The 27,170-nt window shown below is 40.5% G+C and overlaps 1 protein-coding gene across 1 annotated transcript; it reads right to left on the reverse strand.

The window, feature by feature from the left end:
- Positions 1–693: 693 nt before the first annotated feature.
- On the reverse strand, positions 694–27,092 carry LOC139303320 (vinculin). Its single transcript, XM_070927092.1, has 21 exons — positions 26,816–27,092; positions 16,511–16,581; positions 13,789–13,939; positions 12,093–12,201; positions 11,241–11,363; positions 10,933–11,093; positions 8,363–8,453; positions 8,095–8,242; positions 7,374–7,527; positions 7,104–7,279; positions 6,251–6,441; positions 5,410–5,609; positions 4,485–4,613; positions 4,209–4,358; positions 3,946–4,054; positions 3,545–3,847; positions 3,329–3,453; positions 3,019–3,204; positions 2,728–2,931; positions 2,508–2,612; positions 694–2,388 (listed from the first exon to the last, which is right to left on the reverse strand). The coding sequence occupies exons 1-21, from the start codon at positions 26,981–26,983 to the stop codon at positions 2,242–2,244; spliced, it is 3,201 nt and encodes a 1,066-aa protein (XP_070783193.1). The 5' UTR covers positions 26,984–27,092; the 3' UTR covers positions 694–2,241.
- Positions 27,093–27,170: the final 78 nt, after the last annotated feature.

The raw sequence follows: 27,170 nt of genomic DNA on the forward strand, positions 1-27,170 counted from the left end.
ATTAAATTCTCTCAAACTGACACAGAGCAAACCTCGGGGCAGGTAAAATTCCAGTGGAGAAGAAGTGGTTGATTTCTGGGGCTCTGAGCAAAATATGATTAAGCTTCCATGTGTAGTCTGCCATGTTGACTGTACTTTATGGGTAGGCCTAGTTGACAGTGACAGAGTCCAAAGAACAAGGGCTCAGTAGGGAACCCAAACGGCTTATTTATTTCCCAGGGCCCCCTAAAGGGTTAATTCAGCCTTAATTAAGTTAAGGCAACTTCAGGAAAATTTAAAAGTTTTGACTGTGGAATGGGGTTCAATCTTGTTTGTGTCCAGAGAAAGTACCAGAGTCTAACCGTTCAGAACAAGCTGAGCCTTTACATGATGCACAATACAAGTGGTGTAGTAGAGGTCAGTAAGAAGTCAGAGATACAGTATATTTAACTATTCTCTATTGATATTACAAACACAGTTGAATATATGCAATTGCCTGTTTATATCAAATACTTAAAACATGTTCACAAGCAGTTTTCATGTGTCATTTCTTGCACATTTTTGATTGTAGATATTTCCCCTCACTTATCATTTACACTGTTGACCCACAGAAACAGTTTTAAGAAGATAATAGGAGGATCTCTTTGGCTTTATATATAGAAATATAGAAAAACAATACAGACATTGGTGCGTATATATGAGAACAAACACACATCAAAGTGCTATAAAATGCTTTATTACAAAATTGTGAACAATGCCTCAGCAAAATGTTGTTCAGGCCCATTCAAACCCAACTAAGTTGCATAATGTTGACATATTTTTAAACAAACTTTCTAAGGGTTTGCATAGAGCATAGTTTGACTTGAAGTAAAAGTCATGAAGCGGATGTAACTTTATAGAAGAATCATGTACAACAAGTGTTTTATACCTTGTACAAATGATACAAAACATCTATAAATGAAAACTGTATCAATTGCAAATAAAGTTTCTTTCACAAGGCACATCAGTCGGTATTACTGTTGATACTTAAAAAGACACATTCATGCCAAGGAACTTCAGACATTTTCAAAATATCAACTACAGTTGCCACAAAAAGTGGCCAGTTGTGTTTAGTGTATCAAGACATGATGAGACAAATGTGATAAAAATTAAGATTTCACCAGCTGCAGATGACACTGTGCTTCATCTCTAAACTCTGGTCATTCCCTTGACTACCTAGGAGAAGTGTGCAATTCATATACCACAAAAAAAATGATTGTGCACAACAAGACAACATGAGACATACAACTGTGTGCAGTGTTTAGAAAAGAAAAAACAGCAGTCAAGACAAGCCTCTTTAAAGAAGACTGAGCTTTGTTAGCTTGCTGTGAAAATCAGAGTAATAATTTTTGGCTATTAAGCCTCATACTGTAGCGCAAGCCTGTTTCTTACATGTAATCTCAATGCAACATGTGAAACATAAAACCTATCTAGAAAGAGTTGAATGAGTTGAATGTAAGCTTACACGCAGTTGTCATCTTTACCTGCTGTTAGCAGAAAATCTAGTTACTTTTGTAATTAGCTTGTCTAAAAAACTACCCCTTAAAACTCAAAATATGTATTGTTGATCAAAGAAAGGCAAATGTACTTTCAAAGATCATGGCAGAATGTCTTTGGCAGAACTCTTAAGAAAATAAAGATTGCTGCAATTGCATTACAATATGTAAAATAATGAACAGTGTTTCTCTTTCACTTGTGATAATATAGAATAGTGTAAACAGGCATAATACCATTGAATATTTTTGCGTGTGCTGAGCGTAGGCCTATACTTGTAAGAACTCAAGTTCACGTGCTTATCCAAGCAAAGGTGAATGAATGATAGTGATAGTAAAATTATCAGTACAAAGATATAAAAGTGTCTCTTGAGAAAATCTAGTTATTTAAATTTAACTTAAGGGTTGAGTCTAGAAGAGGCCAATAACAACTTTGCATTATATGAACTCCAACCTCCTGGGATTTGTCAAAAGCAAATTTTTTTTACACACTTTAGGAAAAAAAGAGTAAGAATCTAACCCATAACTCGCACTGACAGTCCCATTGTTTACATTCTACCAGAACAGCAACTGTTGCAGACAGGACATGGGACTAATAGAGAAACATTGCCCATATTAGCTTGAAGGGCACTGATATCATAGCTCTGATAAAGTATATATCTGTCCATTCAATGTCCTCCTAGATGGCTGGATAGAACCAGCATGAAGCAGAGGAACAGCGGCCCTTCCCTTACTGGTACCAGGGGGTCTTTCTGACCCAGTGGAGGGTGAAACCTGCATCTGTTCGGATCTTAATGGAAGCTGCCTCGGCCTCCCTGACCGTCTCCTTCACAGACTGCATCAGGTTCTGAGCATTGTGGACCAACATCTCAGTAGCCTGCCAGAGGAGACATTAAAAGATACAGTGAGGGAGACTGGAATAATAAATTAAGGCTAATTTAGGAAAATAATGGGAACCTTGTGATCTGACACCCCCATAAAAAAAAGACTGCTCACCTGCTCTGACTCCTCTTCACTGATGTTGGTACGACCCAACATGGTGGCCTTGACTGTGGACAGGATTTTGAGCTGAGTGCTGATGGTGGGAATGCGCTCGCACACCTGAATCAAGGTCAGAAAGCCAGGTGAGGTCAAAAGATTTGATAGCAAAACAATAAATCACTTTCCAGGGTGAAGAGCCACTGCGAAACCTTCTGATAAAGACAGCTGAACTGACCTGGAGCAGGTTGGTCCGGATACGCTTGTCAGTACACTGCTTGGCCACCTCCTTGGCCAGCCGTGTGACTTCATCAGAAGCCTTAGCGATGTCCTTGGCGCACTGGATGAGGGCACGCTTGTTTCCGCTGCCGCCACGCACCAGACGTGACATCTCAGCCATGAGCAAGGCCATTCGTTTGGCGGCACCAATGATGTCATTTCCCTATGAGGTATGACAGTAACATAATCAATCTGAAAGCATGGGATTTCAAAGTAAAAGTCCATTACTGTGTTTACTGTGTTCGCTTACTTTGCTTGACCATTTGCGGGCTTCATCGTGGAGTTGCCTGGCAGCCACCATCATGGGCTCGTTAACCATATCACCAGCCTTCTGCTCGGGGAACTCCTCATCTTTCTCCTCTGGGGGAGGAGGCCTGGGGGGAGGAACCTCACCCTCAGGAAGAGGAGGTTTGGGTGGTGCTGCCTCATCGTTAAGCTACAAGGACAAGTTTAAGTAATTATGGTTTGGCAGTTTAAATACACAAGTCATTTTGGACACTAAACCAAAGCAGCTTCAGATGATTTGCCAAATTAAAAGTTGTGCTTATCTGAGGACTTACATTAAGCTGATCCAGTTCAGGAGGAGGTGGTGGGAAGTCTGGCTCCTGGGGCTGGAATGCTTCCCTGACCTTTGCAACAGCACCAAGAATCTTATAACCCGAGTCCAGAAAGCCCTTCTGAAGACCTGGTAATCACAAAACAAACATCACTAAATCAGAAAGTTCAATATACGCATAAAACATAATCCAAAAATCCTGTTGGCACCATCAACTTACTAGGATCCTGGATATTTCCAGCTACTGCCTTAGCGTCCATCACCATAGGAGAAATTGTCTGGCTCAGTTCATCAGATGCAGCCTTCACCATCTCCCTGAATTTAGGATCCTCAGAGTTCTCTACCTCTCGCTTTGCCACTAGGAGGATACGGTTGGCTCTGCGGGCGATGCTGGTGGCTCCGGCGACCAGCATCTGAGGCTGGTGGTTGGCCATGGCCACACGGCACTTATCCAGGTCCTTCTTGATGGCCTCCTCTGAGGCATCCAGCAGAGATTTGGTATCGATGGCCTCGTCCACCAAACCTAAACATCCGCAAGTTAATACAGGGAATTACACCAGGAAGTATGAAATAGGGATCACCTGCGATCAGGGAATTTAGAGCATCTTCATGGTACCTCACCTGTCATTTTCTCCACATTGTCAATCCACTGATTCTTCATGGTTTCAAAATGTTCATACGCAGCTTGGTTGCCAGGGTTTCTCAGCAGAATACGAGCAGCAGATACCACCTAAAAAACAATCCGAGCCATTAACTGTCTGTCTAATGACAACTGCTAAAGACTTGGCTCAAGAAGCGACAAACACTTAAGCTCTGTGACTCGTGATGCAGAGCGGAGGGCAGACACAAACAGAAAGAGATATAAACACTAAACCGTGACATACTTGTGGTGTTAAGTCTCTTGTTGACTTGACGGCAGCCTGGATTCCCTCCACTGTGCTCTTGTTGGCAGTGCCGACAGCAGCAGCCTTCTCTGCTGTGGTGCCAAGCTTATTGGCGTGGTTTTCAAAGTTGGCAGCCCTTTCGTCGAAGACCTACACATGATCAAATGAAACAATTATTCAAAAGGGTTGTTAGAAATAATACAACACCCTGCCAATAAATTTAACACAACTGAAGGAGGCTCATTGCAGTGAGATCAGAGTGACTGTACCACTGACCTCATCTCTGTTGGGGGCGTCCAGAGGGGCGGTAGCAGCCACTGCCAGTAACTTGATGGGGGTGGTGGTGTCACTGAAGATGTCGGACACCTCCTGAGTCATCGCCTCTTGCATCTTCCCTTTTAGGTCCTGGGAGGAGGACAAACAGATGTTTCAGCCAGTCAGCACACTCACGGTGGCTTAGTGAGATTACAGATACAAACGTGTTGCATCTGGAGTGGTTGGTCCAAATAAATCTCGCTGATCTTTTAGATAAAAAAATACAAATTCTTATTAAGCTACTTATAGTTTTACTCCACAACATTTCAGTGAGAATAATCTACCTTTTATTCCATTATATTTAATCTGATGGCTGTTGTTATCTATCTTGCAGACTTAGAGCTTACATTCAGTTTGGACAACGTAAACTCAAAATATGGCTTCTATAAAAAGCAGACTTTTAGGGAACCATGAAAACTTGTTTCAGAATGACATTGTTTTAGTTTTACAGAAGTTTCTCAGCCTGTAAAATGTAATCTTTCAACTTATCTGAAAGCAGGACAGCCCCAAAATTGTAAATCTGTGATTTCCATTATCTCTCAGATTTTTAAATTTTCATTATCTTCAATCTTCAATTTTCATTATTGAAAAATGACATTTCATTGTTGTACCGTGGTATGTTATTATCTTAATAATTCAACGCTGATAGGGTACATTCTTCACTGAGCACATCGTACCACTAATACTTCATTTAGTTGATTTTGACAGTAGGACTTTCGGAGTATTCTCCCATTGTTGTAATACTACAATACTACATTTTTGCATTTCTTCACCACTGATAACCAGCAGAGGGGGTTGTTTCTCTGTCTCTATGTGTGAATCCTCATCTTTCACAGTGAAGCTACAGGTCTGAATGAGAATGACTGTTGAGTGTGAGCCGTCTTACTTTCAAAGCCGCCTGGAGCTGCTGAGCCACTGCACGTGCCTGAGGGGAGTCCCCTTCACCGCGGGCAGCCAGGTCGGCTAGCTGGGCCATGAGCTGCTCCACCTGCTCACACTTACCCAACATCTCCTGCCTGTACGGGCCTGGCAGAGCGTTAGCCAGCCTGCGGCCCTCTGCCACCAGCCCGCGGATGGCTGCCTGGCCTAAAAAACACACACAGACAAATAGATACACATGAAGATTCAAGACTCTGCCTGTTAACAGCTGATTAACATGCTGTTATCACCTCTATCACCTCACAAACTTGTGTTTAAAATGATCAGGTCACCCACTACTTCTGGGATTTTTGTGGAATCAGGACATAAATATCTTTTTGATATCACTTCAAAACTATTTTAATGACTTTTAAATTACCCTGCCATATCACTGTTAAGATTATTTTTTCTTTGGTTTTGGTTAACTGGGTAGTGTTGATATTTTACTGGGTGCCTGTATGTACTAGAGGCAAAGACACCCAAGGCCTCATCTGGATTATTTCATGTTGTTTCCTCGAGGTAAGCATTGCCTCCATTATGTTGTTTGAACCAGTCATTCTTAGAGCAGCCGGCCAACAGCTCTATTGTAAACATGTAAGACGATGTCCAGGTTTGAGAGGAGACCAGCCAAAACCAAAGAAAAGAATAACAGTGTTGGGAGAACGTTGTGGAACGTCGAGTACAGTAGAAAGTGACATGTACACAAAGTGTCTGGTCTGCAATTTAGCCACAGGAGCAGTGGAAGGAATGTGAAGGAGGGGGAGAGAAAGATAGTGAGAGGAGGAAGTGGGGGAGGATGGGAGACTCACCCACACCGCTGTCATCCATGGTGGGATTGTCAATCCAGCGCTGTGCCTGCTCAATCTTTCCTTCCAAGTGAACAGCTGCCTTTGCAGGCCTGCTATTGGCCACAGCTTTGTTGGTCTTGGACTGCAGGTTCTGCAGAGCTGTTGCGATCTGTTTAGCCAAAGCTCTGGCCTCAGGAGTGTCACCTTTACCCCTATAAGGAATTAAAAAAACAGCAAAAAGGTGTGAGGTGGTGTTTTATCATAAGGATATGGCTATATAATGACCAGCTACAGTTACAGAGCAAACAACTATCAATCAGTTTGACTAAGAGTGCTGTCACACTGCCAGTTTAGTCCAAATCTGGAGTAGTTCATCTAAAAATGTAGTAAAATTAGTGCTTTTTACAATTCCTGGTGCTGAACAAAAACAAGTGCTCCAGTCCACTTGTATAAGGTGGAATGACAACGATTCCAGTCGAATTGTAGTACAAAATCTGTACTTCCACAAGAAGAATAACCATGTGTGCTTGTTATGACAAGACCTCTAGAAGAGAACTGTTATACGGAAAACGGAAGAGATAAAATACCTCACTGATCTAAGGGCAGAGAACTTTCAAGCCCAAGCTGATAACCATTACTGAATCACTGATTTGCTGAAATGTTGCTGCATATGTAAAAACAAACACTCTTACTTCCCAGCAACAGTGCATGCAAACAGATGTGGTCTGATGATAAAAGTGTTGAATTGATTAAAGTATTGAATTAAAGCATCTGAACAACTGTAGTAAAGTGTAAAAGCAGACTCAAAAAAAAACAAAACCAAAACCAAACCCAGTAAAAAATGATGCAATATTTCCAGCAGTCAGTAACTTACTGTCTTCTGAGATCAGACAGTTTGGCAGTCATGGCAGCAATCTCTCCAATAGAGCGCAAGATGTCATCTCTTTCTTTGGGGTCCTCACACATGTCTGCAATCTTTTTGGCCTCAGTGAGCAGGGCCTTGATGTTCTCTTCTCCCTCTGGGCCGCCGTTAGGGTCTGCCAGCCAGTTCTGCAGGGGCAGGAAACACACAAAACACCCTCAGATACATGCATATGGAGGTTTGAATCCATGTTTTGTAAGACAAACAGGGTTAGTGACTCACCTGTGCAGCATCGATCCTTTTGGCGATGGCCTGCTTGGAGTTAGTCATGGCCTCCAGCTTGCGAGCAGCATTTCCCACCTTGCCAGTTAGCACGTCGAGCCCCTGGGAAACCTGCTGTGCCTTCTGCATGGCAGCTGGAGACGCACCCTGACCTCTGGAGAGGGCAAAGAAAACACATGGATACCATAAACTGTACCATTGCTATGCCTTTAAAGGCCACACATGCACACTTCTTTGTTTGTTTACTCAAATGCTTAAGCCTTCTGATCCTCCTGTTTAAGAGTAGTATTTCCTAACTTAATGCCTCTATTTCCAGGCTCTCAGGTTTCAGAGGAGTAACTCAAACAGGGGTTAAAGTCGATTATGGATTAATACCAGACAGCTGCTTTTAATCTAGCGTGACTCAGGGTCCCTGGTGACAATCAGATTTCATATCAGAAGGATATCACTTCCACTCTTACACTATAATCCCCTCTAATATACTTACTGCCTTACACTTCCTACCTTTTAAGAATGGTAAATGAAACTACTGTATAAAATAAACATTTATCAATAAAAATATCCAATGAAAATTATATTACAGAATCTAGGAAACATACAGTAACAGAACATCAGACTGTCTAATGAAAGAGACATAAACTGTGTGAAATATGAGGGGAATTATCTTGCCATAGTTGCAACACTGACACACAAGCAGTGTCTTTCATGGTGTTTAGTGTACCTGGCCCTCATATCAGAAACCTGGTCAGTCATCTGGCCCAGGGTCTTGGCTGTGCCCAGGATATCTCTGCGCTCCTTCCCAGCACACAGTTCACCAACTTTCCCAGCTTCATCAAGGATCTGGCGGATGGCCTGCTCGCCTGCGTCCCCTAAAAGTCCCCAAGTCAGACACATCGATAACGTCACTAGATACAACTACATTACCCACCTGAGAATGTGATTAGCAGCAGAATTAATAGTTTAAGGTAGACGATATTGTTGCTTATTACCTGGTTGAGCGTTTGGATCCCTCAGCCAGTTCTTAGCCTGAGCCATCTTTGAGTCGATAAGCCCCAGAGCCCTCTTCATGGCCTCTGTGTCCTTTGGGTTTGAAAGACAGAATAAATGAATAACTCAAAGGGAATCGATGCAACCAAAGAAAACTAAAAGAAGGAGTCGATCAATGCTCAATGCATGTTCTCTCTATAAATCATGACATGATTATTAGAGACACTAGGGTTTTTTAGGGTCACATTTTTTTTATGCCGAGTAAATATTCCTGTAAATAGTGTATAAATAGTGTATTCTGTGTGAATGAGGTTAACATGCGTTGTCGTATAATTATATTCCTATTTAGAAGTAAGGTCACTGGACTCATTGGAACTGAGCTTGGAGTGCATTTTTCCACATTCAGTTTATCCTGAGCAAGTTACAGGGTCAAGAAAAGCTCCAGGCTCTCATCATCGTTATGGTCAAACCCCTATGTTTAGTTATTCCAGCAAAAGAAACATACAGCAAAGTCCGTGTGCAGCATTTGCTAACATCTGTCAGTCACAACCACGTAGTGCATGCCGTTTCTATCATCAATAATGAGCGCGTCATGTTATAAAAGCCAAACGACTCTCCATTGTATCTCAATCAGAGTGGATGGAAATACAACAATCTGTCCAACAGCAGCTGACTCGACAATGAGTCCACTCATTGTCAAAGTCTGTAAAACAAAGCAGAGTCCTGTAGGACATGGAGCAAAGCAGGACACCAGAGCAAATGAATGAGTGGTTAAATGAGCTTATTTTTCTCAGTACAATAATAGAAATTCAGGGAATAAAAGTTACTATCCTTCATAAAAGCAGCTTAAATCTTCATCACAGAGTTCAGCAAGATTTTCATAGCAAATTAAGACAATAAGATGTTGTTTTCAAACTATTCATCACAAAATATGTCTGAGCCCTCACAATAATCCCTTTGAAGAAAATAAAAAAGAACAACAAGCATGTTTGTTTGAATAACTGGGTGTGGAAGCAGAGCTGAGGGGGGGAAAAACAGGAAGTATAAAGGTATGAAGTGATGTGACCAGAGCTGCGTGGGTGTATTAATTTACTGTTCAAACGTGTACAGCTGTTGTTCTGTCAGTAATCACCTGTGTATGTGAGTGAAAAAGCAAGTGAAGTAAAGTGAAAGACGGATAGATATAGGATCTTTGCACTCATATCAAATACAAACGCACATTCATTATAGCCTATAATCAAACATAGAATGGTATTACTCAAAGATAAAACAAGGTGTGGTTCACAGCATTAGTTACAGAGATTATGTAAAGTGAGAAGGAACATTTAGTGTCCATGGAAGTACGATTTGTGAGCAAACTAGGCCATATATGTTGGATAAAACTAAAAATTAGCCATTCATACAACAAAATCCATATCAGTTTCTATGTGCTCTCCTCCTATGGCTGTTAAACGCAAGTTTAAGCAACCGTATCTTTGTGATAAAGAGAGATGAATGCTGAGAGAAAATCTCATTAATAACACCCAAATCAATACAGTATGAGTCAGGTCAATCAATAATCAGACAGGTTGAGGACATGCATACAGGGAGGATTAAATGACACAGGAGGAGGACACACAGATGTTGATACAATGTCATGTTACGAAGCAAAACAAATCCAAAAAGAGGGGAAAAAAAAGATACCGCATAGATCAACATTTCAGCAATTCAACCTGTTCAATAAATGCCATTCCATTAGCAGTACTAAAATATTCAAACTGCTAATTTACTCTATTAACAGATAGTAAATAGTTTAACCTCACAACTGCCTCATTACTGATAAGCACACAATGGCACCACAAAGCAGACAGCACACACATCTGTCAGACATGCTGCTGCACAACCAAGGGGAAGTAAGGCTTACCTTCTACAGGGGGTGAAGGGAGAAAGAAACGGTAAAACAGAAAGGAAGAACGACATAAATACAAATGTTGAACTGGACATACCAACTGAGAGCAACAAAAAATAAGTGTGTCAACAAAAAAGTGGCACAGGAAAGAGCCATTTGGAGAGTGTCGGGAGGAAAGGACAGAAGCAGAACGTGCAGAGCAGAAAAACATTAAAGAAAACAAAAGATTGACCAGCTACTGAGAGACAGAGAAAGTTAAAGCATTCGTATTTTAATTACTAACTGTATGTGAGCTTAAAATATAGCAAAAGCATTTTTCACACCTGTCAACTTTGACATAAGGTCATCCTGATGAAACAAAGTGCATGCCTTGTTAAGAAAGTAAAAAAAATTACACCAAATGAGAATAACGTCACTTCATAATCTCTCCAGTCTGCAGCCTCCTGCCAAAGGCATTCTGGGAGTGTGTGAGAGCACAGTGGGTAGCCGACAAAATTCAGTTTTTGCTCATACAGACACTGCTTCCAGCTGTGATCCACAAAGAATGCACAAGAACAAGGTTTAAACACTCACAGAGCAAAGCAGTCTGTTGTTCCTCGTGTATATTTATAATAACAGTGTGTGCATGTGACTTTGATGGCCATGGACAAACTGAGGTAAAAGCACGTAATTGATTGTACGTACCTTGTTGGCCCAGGCATCCTCGTCCCAGGACGTGAGCTGCAGCACTCTGATGATCTCGTTTATCTCTGCACTCATCTTCTCAAAAGTGAAGTTACGGTTCTTCAGGGCTTCCTCCACACCCTGGCTGCCAGATGTCTTGGTTGTCACAAAGATTTTGATACCTGAAATACAAAACAGAACTCACAATAAACGATATAATATTTCAAAAATACACTGTGTGGGTCGATGTATTCGCTTTATAAAAAAAGAAAAAACAGAAACGAGCAATGTGTAGGGATTTCCTCTTCATGAAGGTAGTGTATGATTACCTGAGATGAGGATGGGCAGCAGCTCTTTGACTGTGTTCATGGAGTTGACCAACATCACACGGTGCTCCTGGTGTGTCAGCTCCTGCTGTCGCTCATCTATCATCTTTGCCATCTTTGTCATCCCTGGACACAGGCAACAAACCAGAGGTGGAAAGGAATTTACTCAAGTAACATACTTTAAGTGTAGTTTCATTTAAGACATTTCAGAGGGAAATGTTGTACTTCTTACTCGAATACATGTAAATTATCTGGCTGCTGGGGTTAATTCTTAATTTTCAGATAAAGATTATAAGTATTCAGCATGAGAAAAGATCATGAAGTACAATAGTAAAGTAAAATCTTGTATCTCCAAAATATAAACTTTTCAGGGAACTGAAACAGACTTGTTTAGCCTGATGATAATTTTGGACATTCTCTCGAGAGCTTTAGAGAATTTCGTCACCATGCGGAGGAGCACGTAATCCTTCAACTAATCTGAAAACATAAAAAATGCTTAAAATGGGAGACTGGAGGGATTATTGAGGCATAAGTAATTTGACATATAACCGGGACAGTTCTTCAGAATGGCTGATTTTAATTTTGATACTTTAAATGACTTTACATTTGATGTATGCAACTTCCAAAATTTACTTTTGAATACAGGGTTTTTACTTATTATGGAGTATTTCTTGAATTGAAGAATGACTTCCTTTACTTAAGCAAGGAATTTGAAACATATTAATGCTAACAAAGCAAAAACAAAATGTGGACTGCAGTAAATACACCCTGAATCTATCAACCAAGACAGCTAATCTCTGAGATACTGTCAAGTCAAGCAAAGAAATCTTGCCCCTCCTGTATCAGCTGACTGACCTGGTCCCAGGTTCTTTGTGTACGTGATCAAGTCCTCCATAGACTCCACCACCTCTGCCACCGTCAGGTACTCCAGGATGCCTTTGCAGACACGGATTATTTTGCGGACCTATGGTAATGATGGGATAAAACAACAACAAAAGCAAATTGAAAAACAATGTTGCATTCCCAGAGAAAAGCAATTATGCAAACAGCCCCCCCTTTTCATTCACATTCTCTCTAATTGCACTCTGACAATGCTGCCTACTGACATTCCAGCCTCTTTGTCCTGCTTCACTCCAGCTTTATGTGGACTGCTGCAGTCACCATTCCACTATACAGAGCTGCAATGGAAAGCACGATGGCACCGCTGACTGATGACTCCTGCTGAGTCCTGCTGAGTCCTGCTGACTGCTGCAGACAGCGCTGGGACGCCTGATGTCTGCTCCCGGAAAGCTGAGCTGCAACTTTTTTTTATTTTACTCTCCATCCCTCAGAAGAAAAGAAAGATGGGCTTGATAGATGATACTCCTGCCTAGTTCAAGTTTTAATAAGTGTTTGTGTAAGAAATACGGCGAGTTCCACAGACGAGCAGTATATTTATCTACCTCTGTGTTTTTTAGCATTTCAGTACTGAAGGGGAAAACAGGAATGGATACTATCCTTATACCAGAGGAGCCTGTGACAGCAGGCCTCTGCCATGTTCAAGTGTCCATAAAAAAGTCATTGAAGCCCCTCCAGCACAGCTTCTGCTCAATGAAAATCAATGGTACAACCTTTAACACAGTGACAAGCTATAATAACTATGTCCTATGTCATCATATCAGCTGTTATTTACTTTTCAACAAACAAGTAAGCATACCCATTCAAATTTGGTTATTAAAGAGATATGATAAAGATATGTCTGGGGCAGGATATTTTACAATTAAAAATTAACAGCAATCTATGTTTATTGAAAAATAACATTTAATTAAACTTGAATTAAAGATGAAATTAAGACCAAATATACATAACATAACCATATTTATAGCTGCAATTTAGTGCACTGCAATATCTTTTTGCATGGTCAGGCTCTATATTCTACTCTGGCAGCCTAGTTTAGTACATATTTGGCTCTCTTGGTGGTGCAGCTGACTCTCATGCAGGGGTTGTAATTCCTGGCTTGACATTTTTGTATCTGGCTGCACTCAAGTCATCAGCTTATCACAAACTCTGCTTCCTGCTTTTATTCATGTCTATAACCAGCCAAGCACGGGAGAAGTGATGTCATATTGACGTATTTTCAGTATTCTGAAACATCATCCGCATACATCAGGTCAGTCCAGGTGAAAAAAAAAATAATCAAAGCACATGTAAGCGCATACCATTTTGCACCAATGCTTTATTAATGCACTGGGAGAACTCTAGAGCACAAGAGGCTGAAAAATCAATTCATCCACTGTCAGGTGTCTCAATAAACCATTATTAAATTCACATACCTTTCTGAAGTTAGGGCCACAACCACATCCTGCAAAATCTAGGGAACCACTGTATCGATGAGGTGTGCTAGAATACACTAAACCTCAAACACTGATGATATCTAGCAGTATCACCTGATCGATACTTCTTTCCTGTAACAAAATCTGCCTTCTGACCTCCTTGTTCAGCAAACAGGCTTCTGCTGGTTAACAGATTTTTTCAAATAAATTAAAGAATGAAAGATTAAATGAATGAATACCTCAGCCTCATCAAAGGTCAGGAGCAGGTCAGAGGTCCCAGAGAGGATGCCCCGGGAGCCATCGATGAGGTAATCCCGAGCAGGAACAGAGTATGGGTCGGCTTTCAGCATGGAGGCAGCCTGCACCAGTTTAGTGCACGCATTCTCCACTCTGCGGAAAGCAGATGATTGATTTGAAGACCAGCAAAAGTTTAAAAAAAATGCTCAAAACAAGTCATGCTTATGATAAGAAGCCCTTCAGAAGCCAGATGGACATTACGCATGGAAACAGCAAATTGCCTACAGCAAAAACAGATGGAAGCTTTGGGATACAGCTAGCCATAACATACAGTAGCTGCTGTCTAAGCATGACTTTGTTTCATTTCCTCGTCTTATATGCTTTTAATCATAGTTTACGCAAATATTAATGTGAAAGCCGATGGAGTCTAAATCTCAGATTAAATACTTTTTATATCATCTTCCATACAGGGGTTAAATTGGGAATTATGAAGGGGGTAGTGCTCTCTACACCTACAGCCACAGCCTAAAACCACAATACATATATTTACCTATGAATTTAGGGCTTCAAATGAATAATCCTGATTGGACATAACTGTACCTGATGCTGGGTTTAATCAAAAGTAACCAAGACATAAGAAAAAAAAGAACATATTTCAGCTCAAAAGAATTATAATAGAAAATATGCTGGCAAAATTTCACACAGTTTACAGGGAGTTCAAACATCATGTGAACCGCTTAGTCTAATCTTACTCATCCTAGCAGTAATTTCCTTCCTGTTCTTCCAGCTACAATGTGTGTGCACGATTAGCAGCTTGTGTACAAACCAATCCTGTTCACAACAAGCTACAGTACAACACGCAGGAAGACACTAATTATTATACATCTCAAGCAAACTTTGTTCTTTAGTAAGCAAATTATGTAGACATTCTTTTACAGAATCAGAGGTTCCTCTTGAGGAAATGTCTCTTCCAAAAGACAGGTGTTATATACAGCAAACTAATGGTGAAAATACATTATACAAAATACGAGTAAAATATACATTTTTAGTACTTTCAGTTTTGATAATAATTATGGGATTTATGTTTTACAGATTTACTTGGGGAAGTATTAAAGCAGACATGATGTTTTCACAGAGTAAACCGTATGTGTTGAGGTACGGTTGCTGCCCTGAAGAGAGGCCGTAAGAAAATTAATAATGCACTTTATGAGCTGAAAGCTCCAGAAGAAATCTAGTGTGACGGCCATTTCATTTTTCAGTGAATTCTTGAGTGAGTGGGATATGGAGGAAGCATGTTGGAGGCTGGTTAAAAAGGAAGCACACTTTTAACTGTTTTAATGGTTGAAGGTCTAAAGATAGAGGGTGTCATATGTTGTACAGACTGTAAAACCCTATGAGGCAGATTTGTGATTTTGGGGTATGTAAATAAACTTGACTCCACTTTGCAGCATGAGTATCTCTATCTCGCGACAGAGAAGTTAACTTGCTCTCACAGGATGTGATTTGAACCCCAGGAGGCGGAGCTCCACTCTTGCTGGCTGCCCAATTTAACCCCTGTTTCCACAGAAGTGTAAATGATTGATAGTTGCCTCCTGGGTGTGATGCACTCAGTGAACTTCAGAGCAGCAAAAACTGCAGGCAGTCCTTTGATTCAGCGTTATACATGCCACCTGCATAGTATCATAACAGCCATATTGCACATAGAAACAGGCAACAAGCCAAGGACTGACACATGTTCTAGTTCCCACAGTATACTGTCCAAATGTAGCTGCGGTAACAAGGGATCTTTATTGCTATTTTCCACATTTTTAGGGGTTGCAAAGGGTCCAAATAAGAGGAGCTCAGTTTCCATTCTTCCGAAGGAGGAAGTCTCCTGCAGGATAAAGGCTAATGTATGTGCATGACAGTGTGTGTGTGTGTGTGTGTGTGTGTGTGTGTGTGTGTGTGTGTGTGTGTGTGTGTCTTTGCAGAGCCAGCCAGCAGTGCCCTTCAGCGTACACCAGCGAGAAACAGCCATGCATTAACCGGACCCCGACAGACACTATATTTAGTGAAGGAGACGCATTCCAGCACATGTGCTGATGGATGACGACAGGGTGACGATGTGACTTCGAGGCGCCAAATGTGTTGAGCCTGACGACCTGTGCCTGCCAATGCGTTTCATCCCTGACCTTGGGGGGCTCCCAGGTCCCGCCTCCCCCTCCCTCGACTGCAGTCTCTCATGTAATAAGGATCGGTGAAAGACGGTGATACGGACAGACAGCAGCTGAGCACAGGTTAATGATTTAGCTGATGTGGAGTGCGCCAGGAAAACAAATACATTGATTAAATATGTACATCTCTCCTTTTCTACATGAGTATGTAGACTTTTGTGTGTGTTTTAGGTTTTAACATAAATCAAAAGCAGCAGCAGCCTGTGGTTCTTATATATGAGGACATATATGAGTTTGTGGCACTTCTCCTTTAGGGTAAAAGAACTCCTCAGTGAGCAAAAAAAGTATTTATGTTACACCAGGGCAAGATTCTTAGGCACTTAACATGCCATGTCTGACCTTTACTTGGGTACAACCAGCCATTACTGCAACAGATAAAAAGAGAAAGAGAGCCAGAGAAAGGCTAGTGGGTTCCACATACTGTAGACAGAGAACCATTTCATCTAAATACATTTGAGAGGTTTGTCACTGCATGAAAATGAGGTCTGCAAAGAAATCATTCAGTGCTTACTTGATAAAAGCTGGTGACATGTCCCTTTTCATGATCTGGTCCTCTGTGGTTTGTACAGTCTCCTTCCCCACCTGGAAAACACAGATTCTTAATGAGTCAACTATGATTTAATGGAACAAGACATTTCAAGGAAGTAAAGAGGCAATGTACAATCACTAAGATAAACAACAGACATATCAAAAGGACATGAGATGCCATTTAGAATGCACAACATGAAATTTCCTCTTAAATTTGAAAGCCTAGGATAATTATTATTTTGCTCATGTAATGTCCTAATTTATGCCAACAATGTTGAGCAAGTTAATTAATGTTAAACTATTTTCTAAAGCAGGTGCTCAATTTGACTTATCCAGTAAGTCTCGAAACGAATCTCTTTCAGGGTCGCAGGGGGGCAAAGCCTGTCCCAGCATGCACTGGGCAAAGGTTGAAGACACCCTGTACAGGTCATTGGTCCATTACAGTGTCAACAGAGATGCTGTACAGTCACAACCACTTTCATGCAACAATTCTGAGTTGTCGGGGGACTGGAGGAGTAAAGTGTGGCAGGTAACCATGGTGACAATCCAGAAAGGATGTGTTGGGATCAAACTCTGCATGCTGCAAAAATGTGCAACCAAGACATGCCATGCGCTGACTTTTGACTGAAAACATATTTAGTTGAATCAGGCCTTTAATAATGTCTAACATAAAGACATTTAGTTTTACTTCTTTGGATGCCTCATCAGAGCATTGTTTGTCGACAGTACTGATGAAAGATGTCGAGAATAACTGTATAATCTTGCCACAGGAAATGCTTGTTTCAGGTTGGTGGGGCAATGTCAGTTACAATTTGAATATAGTTCAGATGTTATAACAGCCAAACCACCGTTCTAAATCACTGCACAAGGTTAAACTGCAGAAACTATAGAAAAAGCACTAATGCTTCACACTCTAATTCAATCATGGGCTAATTTGATAACAAAGAAACTTTAGAAGCACACCTTCTCCTTTTTCCTTTTGATAAGTGGCCTTGGTATAAACGTGATAACGCACTCTGTGGTATAGGAATATAGAAATGAAAGGATTCGGGGGAATTCTCTGCCCCCATCTCATCCATTATGACTAAGGTTACAATTTTGACAGGGACACTGCAAACTACTGGTTTATAAACAAACCCAAAATCTGTAGTAATGTAATGTAAAGTAATGCTTTAACATGTAAAAGCATTACTTTAAATGCTAAAGATACATGTTACATGTTCTTCCTTTATTAATAACAAGCCAATTATCTACTTTATCATATTTACAAAGTGGTAAAGGTGGTAAACAGTCTCCAGTGGAGACAGGAAACACCACCCACCCCAGTCTCAGTTCTGATCACTAGTTCATCAATCATGAGGATTTTCTGTCAGTCAACACCGTTCCAGAGGAGTTGGCGCAGTTGTGCTGGCTCAGTAAGCTTTTATGCAACTTGAGCGCACATTTTATACATCAATAGCATGTCATATGTGAGACTAAAAACTCTCTTACCACAACTTTTCCCCTAAGGGAGTTTTGTCTTAAATCATGGGAGTTTTCCCGAATGATGTCCTGTTACTTGTCCAGCGACCCATTATTTCAACAAGGCAGCTGCTGGGGGGGATGCCAGACCTCAGCACAGTTATAATGTGTAAAGCAGCTGAACGCCTCCTATCCCTCAAATGCCAAAATGACTCACCTCCCCCATCATGACCTCAGCTCTGTGGGGAGGCACAACTCACCCACGTCGAGCTGCCATGGGTGGGAGATCACACTCGTTCATACTGGGACACTGTCTGGGTTAAATGGAACTGCATCCCTGCCCAGTAGGGAGATGTTAAACCTTTTTTTTATATTTTACATTGTTATCATAACAAATGTAAAACAACCCGAGTCATTACCTCACTGTCACACACATCATTTATAACATTTTCAACATGTTTCACTGTGCTGAACTTTGCTGCACCATCTTGTACCTACTTAGTGAGTTTAGTTTGAACATTGAAATGTTATACATATATACATAATATGATTAGAACAAGCAATTTAAAAATGTTACCCTGGGCTCTGGGAATTATTAATGGCATTTCTTGGCACTATTTACAGATATTTTATAAACTAAACAACAAATTGATTAATCAAAATACAAGCCCTACTTTTTTTTTTTTTTTAAAGTAGGTTCTACTTTCTATTTTGGGGATTTGGGATGTAGTCTTGATGCTGTGGTGAGCACTCCCAGAGAGCTTGTCAACGTGTCCGGCTACAGGCAGTAGCAGAGTCATTCCAGGTGGTTGACGTGGAGGCGGTAATAAAGCAGAGCAGACATACATCTCCTGACTCTCTTTTCAGCGGACCAGAGGGACTCTGAGTAAGTGAGGGGCTATAAATTAGGCCCAAAGGTTGTGCCAAACTAAAACTGACCAATGAATGGCTCTGAACAAAAGCCAACAGCAACAACTAAAGCTGTTCTGTCCCGTTCAACTAAAGGGCAGCAGGGCTACAGACTGGGGATACAGGGCACTGACAGAGTAGTAAACGTAACTGAGTGGCGAGGAAGTAACACAAAGACCTTACAACCTTGCAAACACTACAGAACACAATATACAAGCCAAGTGTTGCCAATATTTTTAACCAATTTGAAATTTTCTTTAGTTTTGTTACAGTTTGTCTTCGGGAAGCTGTTTGTAAGCAGCATCTTGGTACAGGTCTCCTTCAGGACAAGAAAGTGTATCTTACCTCATCCCATGTAAAGCTACATCATAGAATGATCAGATGTACGATGACACACCTATTAAAACACCAGCAAAAACACTTCTACAGAAATCTGCAGTGAACTGAAATCAAAATTAGTCAAATTGACTTTGTTTTGCGCAAAAACAGCTACTTGATTAATCAATGTTGATTCACTTTTCTACTTTTTTATTGGAATGCCTCTTTTTGACTGTTGGTCGGGCAAAATATGCAATTTCAGATAGCTTGTGACATTGTCATATCTTGGACATTTTATAGATAAAATGACAAATAAATAAATTTTTTGAAGATTAATTGATATTGAAACTACTGAATCTACTTGCAGCCATAAAATAATAGCATTCTGATCCTGGAGGACACCTTTTATAAAGACACTGAGCTGCAGTTCTGATTGAAAAACTCTCAAAACACAACTGTTAACACGACACTAAGATTTATGTGAGATCAAGTCAAGTTTAGACATGACCTAAACTGAACAAAGGAGAGAAGACCGACTACGCTATAAGCCAACAATGTGGAGGCCAAAAAAAAGCTGAGTGCATACTGCGTTTAACGACTGCTGAGTCATATTCTCCACAAAGCATCATGCAATGAGTGTCTGAAACCGAGCAGGGTTGACGCTCTTGGTAGTGTATTTAACAGGTCATCGCTGTCTTCCTTTTCCTCCTCCCTGTGGAGCCTCTTCCTGCTGTCTGAAGTTCAAAAACAGTTTGCAGCAGAACAGCGATCCAAACAATTCGCTGCAAAAATAGAACTGTGACCCAAGTTTATAACTGTTGTTGTCAAGCAGTTCATGATGCCTGGCCTTACACGCTATTTTCAGCCTCTGTCCGAATTTTGAATCCACATTCTTATGATACCAACACTGATCAAGCTTGACATTAGGGCTGCAAATTGAAATTATTTTAACTGCTGATAAAATATATAATATACTAAAGATATTCTATTTACAATTATATAAAACTGAAAAAAGCAGCAAATCATCATATTAGAAAACCTGGAACTAGCTAGCTTGGTATTTTGCTTAATCTATTAATTATCCAAATTGTTGTCAATTACTTTTCTGTCAATCAACTTATCAATTATGAAACAAAACGTATTACTTATTGGCATTTTGCCTTTATTTGATAATTGACAGTGAAGACAAGAAACAAGGGGGAGAGAGAGGAAAAGATGACTGATGATAATCAGAGCCAAGACCCCCAGGCCAAAGCACAACACAAATATCCTGTTCCTTGAATAGATTCTAGCAGGCCACTTTAAGGAAGGGCCGTTGTACACTTCCACCTTCTTTCCATCTTCTTTCACTGATTCAGTGTCATCTTCTTCCAAGCTGTCACATACCACACTACTGGCTGACAGTCTCATTTACCATTTGTGTCTGGAGTGGAAACACAGACACTCCTTTTACCATCCATGAGTGTTGTGTGGAAACCCTGAGTAGCTTGATAAAGTGGCTGCTTCTTTGGAACAGACTCTGCTTTGTTGACAGCAGCCCATCGCTCTGCCGGGAGAAGAAAGGCCACTCTGAAAGCCTCAAGGCTGCCAAGACACAGCCTGCCTTTCACATGTTGGGTAGTTTTAGCACAATACTGTGTTAGTCATGGTGACCACAAAGATCTATGGTGGCAAAATTCTAGTAAGTATTATCACCGCTGCCCTTAGCAATGTCCTACAAATAAACTATATGTCATTCTGCTCAGAGGAGTAGTTCCTCAAAGTGCAACACTGATTCCCCACTCTAAGTGACTTTGTACTGAAATCTGATGAGACATGCTCACACAAATTAATGGCACAGCACTCCATTAGCTACTCATGATCAATAGTCCCAGAACCAGCAAGTGCTGCGTTTTGAGATATCAAATGACTTTTGACTAATAATGACTCAGAGGGGCAGCAGAGAGGTCGCACCGAAGGTCAACGCCTTTATCTTGCATCTGTCAAGTGGTGTCTGACATGGTTTATTCATTTGGTTCAGAAGGTAGCTTACACATGGAGTGTCCATGGCGATGAAAGTCATAAATCAAAACGCCTGCTTGGACGTGGCAAAACAGGCCCTGCAGCCAGAGAGAATATATCATAACTATCTGTCTCATGTTACAGGAGCTTAGCGGCTCATACAGTCTTACTGGGGAGCGGCACTCATCAGTGAATCCTTCTCTTAAAAAGAAGAGTGAGTCGATACAAGGCTCGTCATAGATGAGCTGTCATTTTCCACCAGAACAAGGATTGCTAAATGAACAGAGATACCAAGTGACTACTGAGGGTTGGGGAGGAAGAGGCAACATCACACCCAGGCATACAATCAGGTGATTCAATGGAGCATAAACCTATCACTTTGTATTTGAAATATTCAAACCATCATTCAAACATGGTACATGGTACCTCATTAACTCATATACTTCTTGCACATTATCTGTGCCCTCAAATATTGCATGTGCATAGTATGCAAGCTTCTGGTTTAAAGCACTGGCACCTTTTTTGTTCCAAGACAAGCGCTGGATAAAAGAAAAACTAGTTGCTAACTTTATAAAATACAACTTAGTTAAGGATAAAGCATTCAAATCAATTCCAACAAAGCAAATCTTTGTTTTCCATCATTCAAACTTGATTATTTTGGAAAAAGTGACAGCGCTACTGCATTGTATCCTTCGGGAGAGGGGTTTCCCTTCATTGGCTCACAGTCCTGTTCCTGAGTGGGGTCGACAGCTGCCGGGTCTTCCTGACTTGGCTTCCTGCATTTCCTCAAAATTCAACACTCCAAAGGGTCCTCCTATCCTGACAAATTTTCATCTGACTGATGAAAAAATAGACTACAGTTGCAGTATGAATCCATAAATACAACAATGCATTTCTGTGAAGGCTAGATTATCTCTTTCCAATGGAGACTACGCAAACATTTCAGACAAATTACAAAATCAAATGGTGAGCAGCATGAAATGATTTTCCTTGACAAATGGCAGGAAGCTGGAATATAGGAAGCATTTTCTTTTGTTTGCTTTTAAGTACTTTAGTTAATGAACACATTTGTTTCCCATGGATTAAAGAAGTAGGTGATTAAAATGACGTTCAAAACCTCATCAAATACTGACCTAACCATAGTGTAGTATTTAAAACGTTCCTCATGTTGTATCTGCTGTGTTTCTTTCAAAGTGTAAGAAGTTGCAGACAAACAACACTCCCAAGTGTGTTGCTGATGTTTTCTGCAGAACAAGTGAAATGTATAAAGTCATACTACCATTGAGCCCAACTTCCAGTATTTGCATTTCTTTGGCAATGTTGCATAAGGCATGGTGGTATTTTGTAACTTTGCAGAAGATGGTAGCTTTTTTTTATCCAAAGATCAACTGTACAGCCACTGAGAAATCTGCACATTGGAGCATCTCTACAAGTCACGTGAGCCTTGTGATCTAAGACTAGCACTTATGACTTCATCCGTTCCAGGACCCTACAGCATTCTTCTCTTTATCCTTCGCCTATAAAAAGGAGCTATAAAAATAATAAAGTACAACAGGCCTGAAATAAAACGGGCCTGTACAATCAACTCAAAGGAATGACAGCATGTTGTTCTTCAATTTAACCCAGAAGAAAAATATCTAAACTTCCAGAATCACTTAATATACAATATAAACATTTGTATCTATTTAGCTGTGGACAGCAAATATAATTTTACTCAAAATGTTTTAGATGTAATGGTTTTATTATGATTCAAACACCTCAATTTGAAACTTAAACCTGACAGATGAGACAGCTAGAATTATCCCCCAAGCACCAGAACTGCAAAAAATTACAGAGCAAACACTGGAGTTAGTTCTTAATATACAGCTCAGCAGGTTGTGAGCCCTGCTAAGTTAGTTATTTCTCACACTTTATCTTCTCGTTGCACATGCCATTTGTGCTGTAATCACAATGCTTGCTTATTGCACAAGCATTGAACACATCGTCTTGAACACTACTCTAAGTACAACACTTACACACAAGTTCACTGACAACGGTTAGCCACATCCTGTTGGTAAAGACATTCACCAACTTCAAGCTGCATTGTGGGTCAAACACGGTTATCACAGACAAAGATGAAGCTGACATGAACGTTCGTGTGAACACAGGCTTTTCTCAGGGGAGCCCCGTTAATTGGTAATCTTACTCAATATTTCACTAAAAGTGTTCATTCAAAGGATCAACTCAACCCCCCTCTGAGGAGGGATGCATTCCTGCTTGCCGTGAATTCTTCACATTCCTTGCATTCATCTTTAATTGAGGTTTGGCTCATTGTCTCAATCACAAAACACTGAAGTGAAAGATGCTGAGCATTAGTGAGTGGTCTCGGTTAGACCCTCATATTTGACTCACAATGGTTTGTGGTCATGCTACGCTTAAAATACTGGGTCAGTTTACGGGGGCTGCACTTTTATCTCCATGCATGTGGAATAATAAGATTAAGCACTTTCAAATTAATAATTCAAAGGTCTACACATTTATCACAGTGAGTGCACCAGACCAGATCTCCTCAGACAGACTTAAGCATCCAAGAACATCCTAAAAGCTCATCTTCCTTTTCTTTGTCTGTCAGTGGAAAGTAACCTGACGTAACCATCAGAATATGTCATTCTGAAAGGTAAAATCATTTGTAACCCAATTTCACTCCGTTTTTCAGGTCATCCAAAATCCACCTTGATTAACTGTGTTTAAGCTTCTGGCTCAAGAGATTTTGAACAGAATTCAGTGAGGAGGAAGTCTGTGCAACATGTGGTTTTCTGGGCAACACAGACAATGGGGTAAATGGCTTTTCTTTGGCACAGCCGCGCCCTGAGAATGTCTAGAGAGGTGCAATTAGACAGCCTCATCCCTTTCCCTTACAAGGATGATGCTTTCCTTGACAGTAATTTACTCTCCAGTTAGATGTTTACTTTGTTTAATAGACTCACAGTTAACTGGGCGACTTACAACAGGTGCAAAAATTGAAAATGCTACAAATCAAGATTATGACAACAATGAAACTTGTGTGGGCAAAATGGTAACACCTAGACAATAAATAAGCAGCCCTGTTTACCAAGAATATTCAATTGTCATCAGTAACAAAGAAGTTAGAGATAAGAGCCAGACAGTACGTTTATTTTTCATTTGAGCTTTGCAATGTATGACTCACATGACTGGTGGGACTGAAACCAGAAGAAATTACATCTGATCCCCAACTTCAATGAAATCATAACACGGTCCATGTTGTAATGTTGCTACGACAACTGGAAATAATTACAGTCCTATCCATTCATTCATGCCACTGTTGGAAACATCTGATCGTAATTCAGCATGTGAGCCTGGATCCCCAAGCGAGTTGAGGTTGCATGGGACATTTCATGAGTCAGGAAACGCTGACAAGCACTGCATTCATATTAAATTAATCAATGTAATTTTCTATATTTAAAGCTGCATTCATTGATTTTCTAGCCACTTGGGGACAGAAGAACTTTACAACAAGCTCTGACACATTATTGTCTAAATAATAATGTTATCTACTGTGTTAGCAAACATTTGCCTATTTGCCTATCTATTAGTGGAACTTGTAGCACGGTTGCAATGTTTTGATGATGTTTTAAACTATGTTTTACTGAGCACGCTTTAACTTTACATGTATGCAGTACATATCTAAAATAAGAAGTGGTGTGTATTATAAACAGTATTAACTGTTATTCAAGGTATTACTGCAGTATGATTTGTCATAGAGGGCCTTCACTGCATAACGTAACACCTCTCTATAATGCCTCTATAATTGTGGGTGTAGACATAAGTAATGCACACAATGGGGTACAGACCTATTGTTAGAGTGGGCAGTGAGAAAAAACAAAGGCACTGAATGAAGTGAACTAGCTTGAAATGGTCATGGATCATAAAACATACTAAATAAACTGGGGGCTAATAGTAGACAATCCTTTTAAATGAAAGATTCCTTTGCTGACAGGAGACGCCAGAGCAATCGTCCAAATTTATCGCCCAACAACTGCCAGAGGCTCTGTTTTTGACCAGGCTTAGAGAGAAGCACATAGGAACTAAGTCTGCCTTAATTTGGTCTCTATCCCTTCCTCTATTTACAAGTCACAATATATGACATCTCCTTGTTTCCTTTCTAAGAAACTTTCCATGTATTGGTTTGTGTTTCAGGCTAAAATTTGAGGAAGGAACATGATCATTTCCTTACTTTTTGCCACGTTAGTTAAAATGTGGCTCTGATGAACACCATTGTGGTTAGGTAGTGTTTTATTCTAAATATAAATAAACCACAACTGCATCTGGTCAAATGGGGAGCACGTAATTTAATGTTTGGGATAGACTGTCTGGAAAGGCATAATTATTAGCCCAAAATAATTTTCAATTGCTCTGTGTGGGTAGAAAACATAATGGGCACCAACTAGATATTGTAATGTATGAGCATTTACCATAGTGTTTCAAGAGAGGGTCAAAAATATCCCTACTGTATCTCTACCAAAGAGGTTATATTTTAAGTTAATTTGCTTGATTGTAAGTTGCCAGGTTCTCACAAAAATGTGTCAACAATTCATTCTCTTTGTTCTAGGACATGGTTCATTTTTACGCATGAAGGTGTTGGGTGTTTCCTAAGAATCTCTGACCAATCAGATTCTTTGATGCTAGTGAGTCAACTACAGAAAAAAAGTTTTGACAGGTGAGGATTTCTGGCTTTACAGACAGATCTATGGTATTCACTGTGGAGTATTTCTGCTATCACAATGTACGACTCAGTATTATGGTGTCTCAGTAGCTTTCACAATGCGGTATATGACCACAGAAATGAAGGTTTTGGAGAAGGAATGCAGCCGAGTTTCCTAATCAAGTCATACAATCAGATGCGTCACAGAAGGCAGCATAACACCAAATCCACATGTAAATTTTGCACATAATTGAGCAGCCATGGTGGAGGTTTGATGGTGCTCCCTAGTCCCATCTAATTTTAGTTTAACACATTAGCAGCTGACATAATATTTATGACTGTTTGGAAGTTTTGGTTGCAAATGACATGTAGTGCAATGAACTGCCCCACCTACTATGTGGTTTAGTGAACTGAGGTTCCTGAAATCAAACATTCTGTATTTGAGGTTCATTCATTATATAATTCACATCCATATTCACAACCAGTGCTTGTTTTTTCAAATGACCTAGATGAAATGAATAAGGTATTCACTATAGCATGCAGTGCCCAAATACCTGGCTCATACAAACTAGCAGCAGTGCCTACGTCAAGATATGGCAGTCAGCTACAGAGGAGGTAGGGCATATTTTCAAGGGGAAAAGGGCGTCACTGCCCTTTGCCCCGAGTCAAACAACTTAAATAAACTTTGATAGCATGCATTCATCTTCTCCGCTGTTAAACGCATAAGATAGAACTGGCTATAGTTGTAAGTGTTGTGTTTCAACGTTCAAGTAAGTTCATTCGAGAGCGGACGGTGTGGGACAAAGAGCGACAGGTAGCCTACAACACCCGCCGAGTTTCGGCACACTTAACAAGGTACAATTTTACAAAGACAGAATAGGAAAGAAAGTTACTCACCCGAACGAGGTTGCTAACAGCCGCCTGCACGGCAGCCACCGGCGCCGTAAGATCTGGAATAGCTTTCCCGTCAACTTCACCTTCTTCGTGCATTATCACCAGATGGGATATCTGCTGAGCCACCGGCTCCAGGATACTTTCTATCGTCTTCGTGTGGAAAACCGGCATGGTGACAACTTTAGACCACTATCCGAGAGAAAAACAAGTAAATATCCTACCACCTAAGGCCGTTTTCTCCCAAACTCCTGCTACAAAAGCCTAAAACAATCCCGGTAGCTTCTTTTCCAGGACAGTTTCACCCTCCGGTATGAAGACCACAACTACTCCCGTGAAACCGTCAACGTGAAAAACTCCC

The sequence above is a fragment of the Enoplosus armatus genome, chromosome 20 (assembly GCF_043641665.1).
Source record: "Enoplosus armatus isolate fEnoArm2 chromosome 20, fEnoArm2.hap1, whole genome shotgun sequence".
Classification (NCBI taxonomy): Eukaryota; Metazoa; Chordata; class Actinopteri; order Centrarchiformes; family Enoplosidae; genus Enoplosus; species Enoplosus armatus.